Source organism: Colobus angolensis, unplaced genomic scaffold (genome assembly GCF_000951035.1).
Source record: "Colobus angolensis palliatus isolate OR3802 unplaced genomic scaffold, Cang.pa_1.0 Scaffold120, whole genome shotgun sequence".
NCBI lineage: Eukaryota > Metazoa > Chordata > Mammalia > Primates > Cercopithecidae > Colobus > Colobus angolensis.
In genome coordinates, this window is record NW_012113142.1 from 295,463 (window position 1) to 301,710 (window position 6,248).

At 48.5% G+C, this 6,248-nt stretch overlaps 1 protein-coding gene across 1 annotated transcript in view; it reads right to left on the reverse strand.

Moving 5' to 3' along the window:
- The window catches only part of LOC105503718 (uncharacterized protein C14orf178-like), a 2,494-nt gene extending 728 nt beyond the window's left edge, over positions 1 to 1,766 (reverse strand). Inside the window, exons 1-2 of the mRNA XM_011930746.1 lie at positions 1,746 to 1,766; positions 1,448 to 1,507 (exon numbers count right to left, since the gene is read on the reverse strand). Of these exons, the coding sequence (XP_011786136.1) occupies positions 1,448 to 1,507; positions 1,746 to 1,766 (81 nt within the window). The remainder of the gene's footprint in view (positions 1 to 1,447; positions 1,508 to 1,745) is intronic.
- Between the last annotated feature and the right edge of the window lie 4,482 nt (positions 1,767 to 6,248).

Sequence of the window (6,248 nt, forward strand, 5' to 3'; positions counted from 1 at the left end):
GCACTCCAGCCTGGGGGACAGAGCGAGACTGTCTCAAAAAAAAAAAAAAGAACGGAAAAGAAAATACTAGGCAAGCGTGATGGCACATGTATGTAGTCCCAGCTACTCGGGAGGCTGAGGCAGAAGGATCACTTGACCCCAAGAAGCAGAAGCTGAAGTGAGCCCAGATCACGCCACTGCACTTCAGTCTGGGTAATAGAGTGAGATCCTGTCTCAAAAACAAAACAAAACAAAACAAAACAAGAGTACAACCCAAATCTCTTCTTCCCACCACCTCAAATGCACCTGTTCTTGTCATGCTCAAAAGGCTTGAGAAACCCTAGGAGACCAGGAACACTTCTGCCAGGGGTCCAGTTGGGAGGACACTTGGAGGGCCTGGTCATAGAGGTGGAGGTAAAGAAGAAGGGAAAACCAGACCCAGAGAGGTTAAGAAATATGCCCCCAACTATTGTTGAATTGGGATGTGAGTCCTAAGCCACAATCTTAACCAGGTCCACATGCTGGATCAAATGGGCCCTCAAGTCAAGCGCTCGGAAAGCCTCCAGTAAGTAACTGGCCAGCATCTGCTACATATTTCCCCTGACAAGAAGCTCACTACCTTTCCAGGCTAGTGAGGCTCACCTGTGTATGGCTCTGACTGTGAAAAACTTTTTCTTGGATAGAGGATCCACGTTGGTCCTGGCTCTGCCTTCTGGACCCTGTATTCCTGCTGGCCTGGAATGTCCCTGCAGAAACTTGAAGACAGTAGTGTGTCTCTTAGCCTTCTCTTCCCCAACCTGGGTACTCTTCCCTGCTCCCTGCAGGCTCTCTCACCTCCCAGCTGTCCATCTAGCACAGAAGATCAAATGTATCATTGAGACCACAAGGGAGGGGAGGCAGCTTAGGAAATCAGGAAAAAAACTTATGACAATAATTTAGGGTCTTAGCCTCACCCTTGGCCTTATCCTATGCTTTCTAGACATTAACTTTCATCAGCGTCCAAATCTTGATTTAATCATTCCAGCTTAATGTATTGTTTTCGTTGCTACAAAATGCCTTGATTCCTTTTGGGGAGCAGAGATAAATAATAAATAAATAAAGGTACCAGTTAACCCCCACTAAGTTTGGGGGGATGATCACATCTGGGTTCTTTCTCTCTTGCCTGCTTCAAGAAACAATTGTTAATTATTTTAGCAAGTTTCAGACCAGTTGATGTCATGACAATATCTTGAAATCAACCATAGTGGCCGGGCATAATGGCTCATGCCTGTAATCCCAGCACTTTGGGAGACTGAGGTGGGTGGATCACCTGGGGCCAGGAGTTCAAGACCAGCCTGGCCAACATGGCAAATCCCCATCTCTACTAAAAATACAAAAAATTAGCTGGGTGTCATGGTGCGTACCTGTAATCCTAGCTACTCAGGAGGCCGAGGCAGGAGAACCACTTGAACCTGGAATACGGGAGGCAGAGATTGCAGTGAGCCAAGATCACACCACTGCACTCCAGCCTGGGTGACAGAATGAGACTCTGTTTCAAAAAAAAAAAAAAAAAAATCAACCATAGTGAGGGTCTTTATACTATAAGAATTGGCAAACACTACCAGTCAAGGCTTTCCCCCCTACCTTTTCCAGCACACAACTGAATATGCCTCTCATCTTTCTTCTCCCCATGGGGTAGTCAAGTGAGGAGGACTGCCTGATCCTAGAGACCCTGATCCTCCTAAGATGCACACTAGGCCTCTATTCTCAGAGGACTTTCCCCTCACCTGACTCTCCTCGGTGCACATGCTGTCTTACTCTGTATTCTTTTAGGAGCCACAGGGCTTCAAGAATGCATGCATTCATTCAACATATGTTGAACACCACTATCTGTCAGGCCCTGGGCTGGGGACTTGTGACGGGGGACTTACAGATTGGACAGAGCTGCCTTCTCTACCAGTGCCTTGAGGGGACTCACTCTATGTCATGTGCGTGATTCATGCTATCTCATTTAACCCTCACAACATCCAGGCCCATTTTATAGATGAGAAAACTGCAGAGCCTGGAGTGTCAAGTGGGTGATTTCTATCTGTTCTGCTCTGAAGACCCAGGTTTAACACTCCAAAATGACAGTGGTGGCAATTTTTTATTTTCTTGTTTGGTCTTCACTATGGCTCTGAGAGGAAGCTTTTTGTTGCTCTATTTGTCAAGGGAGAAAGCCTGAAGCTCAGGGATGTTGACTGGTCCAACTTGCAAGCTTGAATGAAAATGCAGGACTCTGTCTCCTAATCCAGGTGGTGGTGCAAAATGAGCCCCCTCCTGGGGTGGAGCCTTGAGTTGGGATCCCTGAGTTCTTGTCTCAGCCCCACTGGGGATGTCAAGGGTGACCTTGGACATGTCACTTCTCATGATCTAAGCCATTCTGTGCCCTTCAGCCCTGATCACTCTGAGCCCCAGACCCTGCCATCCCCTGTCACTTGAGCTTCATCATAAGATGTTCCATGAACATTGCCACTTATTGCAACACAGATGGAACTCTCTAAGCCTCTGTTTCCTCATGTGTAAAAACTGGATAACAGTAGTTTCTACTTTACAGGATATTGTGAGGATATAGTAATATCATACTCTCAATGGATCCCTCAAGGATGCTCAATGTTAGCCATTAACTCTTTGGGAACATATCCCCACTGTCTAGCTGGCTGTGGTAATCATGTATGAAGCCCATGAACATTCAAGTGTCCAGCGATCACCTAAAATGCACACAAGTTCATCCATTCAGTGTTGACATGGACAGATGGTATGGTGGATTACAGATGGCTATAAATTATTTGTCATGCCTTTCAAGAAATCTATTTCCCCTCCTGTTGAGTCTAGACTATCCTCATGGCTGCTTATCCAATAGAATGCAACGGAAGGAACAGTGGCCAGTTATAGTGTCTTAGTTTTTATGAAGACTGGCAGTTTCTGCTTCTCCCTCTTGTAACACTTGCTCTTGGGACACTGCTTCTCAGAAGCCAACCATCATGCTCCAAAACATGTACAGAAGCCATATTTAGGCACTGTGGTTGACAGCCCTACTAAAGTCCCAGGCAACATCCAACATGAGCTGTCAGTAATGTGGATGGGCTATCCTGGATATTCCAGCTCACTATAGCCCCCTGATGGCTGCATCCCCAACCAACATCCCATAAAGCAGAAGAACCTCCCAGCTGAGCACAGTCAACTCACAGGATAATGAGATTTAAGATGGTTATTGCTTTAAATCACTAAGTGTTGGGAAAATTTGTTATGCAGAAAACCAAGGGTTGGGGCAATTTGTTATGCAGAAAACCAAAACATACAGTATACCCATTTATGAAACTTTATTTATTTACTATTTTTTTGAAAAAGATTATACTTTTTCATTCTATACTACAGAAAACTATAAACAATAATTTGCTGCCTGTATTTGTATAGCCTGCAAAGTAAGCATGGCTTTTACACTATAACATGTCTGGAAAAAATCAAAAGAAGAATATTATTTGTGATCTATGTGAGAAATTTATACAAAATTCAAATTTCAGTATCCACAAATAAAGTTTGATTGGAATACAGGCATGCTCATTAATTTATATCTTGTCCACAGCTGCTTTGTCATGAGAGCAGTAGAGTTCTGTGGTGGTATCAGAGGCCATATGGACCACAGCACCTGAAATATTTACTGTCTGGCCCTTTCCAGGAAAAGTTCACCAACTCCCTTCTTTGGAGCATTAAATATGTATCATCATTTTGAACTTAAAATCTTGCATATAAGAACTTGTATGTGTATGAACACTTATTGACTGAGTCTTGTAAGGAAAAAGCAAAAAAGCAACAGTGGACTTTTTTGCTTATTTATTTTTAATGTTTATAGAGACATGATCTCAGTTGATCACCCAGGCTGGAGTGTAACTGTGCAATTATAACACACTGCAGCCTCCATGTCCCAGGCTCAAGTGATTCTACCACAGTCTCCTGAGTAGCTGGGACTACAGGTGCATGCCACCATGCCTGGCTACATTTTTATGTTTTATTTTGTAGACACAGGGTCTCACTATGTTGTCCAGGCTGGTCTGAAACTCCTGGACTCAAGCAATCCTCCCATCTTGGCCCCCCAAAGTTCTGGGATTACAAGTGTGAGCCACGGTGCCAGGTCTATTTATTTGTTTGTAAGTTTGAAAGCTTTCAGAAGTATAAGAATGGCCCAAGCTGGGCACGGTGGCTCACACCTGTAATCCCAGCACTTTGGGAGGCCGAGGTGGGTGAATCACCTGAGGCTGGGCGTTCGAGACCAGCCTTACCAACATGGAGAAACCCCGTCTCTACTAAAAATACAAAATTAGCTGGGTGTGGTGGCACTTACCTGTAATCCCAGCTACTCAGAAGGCTGAGGCAGGAGAATCACTTGAACCCAGGAGGCGGAGGCTGAAGTGAGCCAAGATCACACCATTGCACTCCAGCCTGGGCAACAAGAGCAAAACTCTGTCTCAAAAACAAACAAACAAAAAAATGGCCCAACAGTGTGCAAACATAGGAGGAATGCCTAGAAAGCATTCAAAGAGAGATCAAAGGGAAACTCTGATTATGGGGATGAACAGAGGACTTTGAAGAAAGAAACTAGAAATAGAAGGGGTCCTAGTGGGAAAAGGACATCCCCTAAGGCCAACACAGCATCCACGCCCCCAGCCCCTTCTATCCTCCCTGCCCCCACTGTCCTGCCCTGGCCAGAGCTCCAGGTCGCACTATTCCCACTATAGGGCCTACACTAGCTGTCCCCATCTTTGTCCCCTACCCATCTTCCTCCACTAGGGCTCAGCTTGACAACCCTTCCTACCACCTCTAAGCCTGCATTGCTTCCCTTCTCTGTGCTCTGAAGTTACGTATACAGGACTCGCCTCTAAGTTCCCCACTGGCCAGGTCGTACCGCTGAGACCCAACCACTTATTCTGCTCCCTGGGCTGGCTGCACCTTGTGGGTAGTCATTGGGCTTATTTATCTCTGGGCCCCCAGGGAAGGCATGAGAGCCAAGCTGCTGAATACAGGGGCCCTGCAGCTTGTACTGAGCATTTGAGTACCAGAAACTTAGGGAATTTCATGGTGGAAGACCCTATGATACGGCATCTCCTTCCCAAGCCCCGCTGTCAGGGACAAGGGGTGTAGAGACATCGGGGCCTCCCAGCTGGAGGGGCTGTTCAGGGCCAGCTCTGAGCTGCCTCCCACCCTCGCCTAGCCTCTGGCAGGGCCTCTGGCCGGCAGGAACGGCCAATAGTCACCTCCTGCTGACAAGCCTGGCGCTGCTGACAGCCGGGATCTGGGAGAACAAGAAGTCCATTCAAGGCACAGGGCCGGGCGGGCCCACTTTCAGGTGTATGATCTCACCTCTCGGAAACTGGCAAGCCGCCGGAGGGCCTCGACAAGCCTTTGATGACCCCGTGCTGAGGATGCAAATCCTAGGCCTGGCTGACACCCTGCTCCAAGGACCAATGACTGAGGCCAAAGACGGTCCCAGATGGGGCCTGGGTAGGGGTGAAACTGCACAGGCGGATGGGCAGAGCTTCCACCTTGGAGAAGAGACCCAGGCCTGACTGGGACCCAGAGCCAGGATGGGCACCTGGAGTGGCAGGGACAGCCCAGACCCCTCCTGCCCCGCTTCCCGGGAAGCAGCAGCTTGTGTGTTCTGGTCAGTCGGCTTTGGCAAAGCTGACTGGTGACATCAGGCAGGCACCCCCTCTCATCCGGATCCTGGGTCCCCCACACACTCGGACCAGCTGGGGGCTGGAGCTAAAGGAACTTTGCTCCCAGCTCAGCTTGTGGCTGGGCTTTGTTGCCCAATAACCACCGGCACCCTAGTGGAAGGGACCGGCCAAGGGGAGCAGTTGGCCCCATCTCAGCTGGAATCTCCCAGGGTAACTAGGACTAGAGCTTGCTGGAGTCCGTACTTTTCTGTGAGCTCACAGGGCAGATCCCAGGAGCCAAAACTGACCCAGAGGGAATGGAACTCAGACGGTCAAAGAAACCACTGGCCTCTGCCCTCTTGGCATGCGACCTTAGTTCCACCCACGGAGACCAGATGGCGGTCTCTGGCTTTTCCAAGGACTCGCAGGGCAGGAGTCCAAGACAGAGCACACACTGGCCTCTCACTGTGACCAGCAGTGGCCTCTGTCGTCACCTCTGTGGATGGCAACACGGGCCTTCCATCCATTCCGCAAAAGGAAGGCAAAGCCACAGCACCCATGCAGGGGCCTAAGCCTGGAGGGAGGTTCCCCATGCCT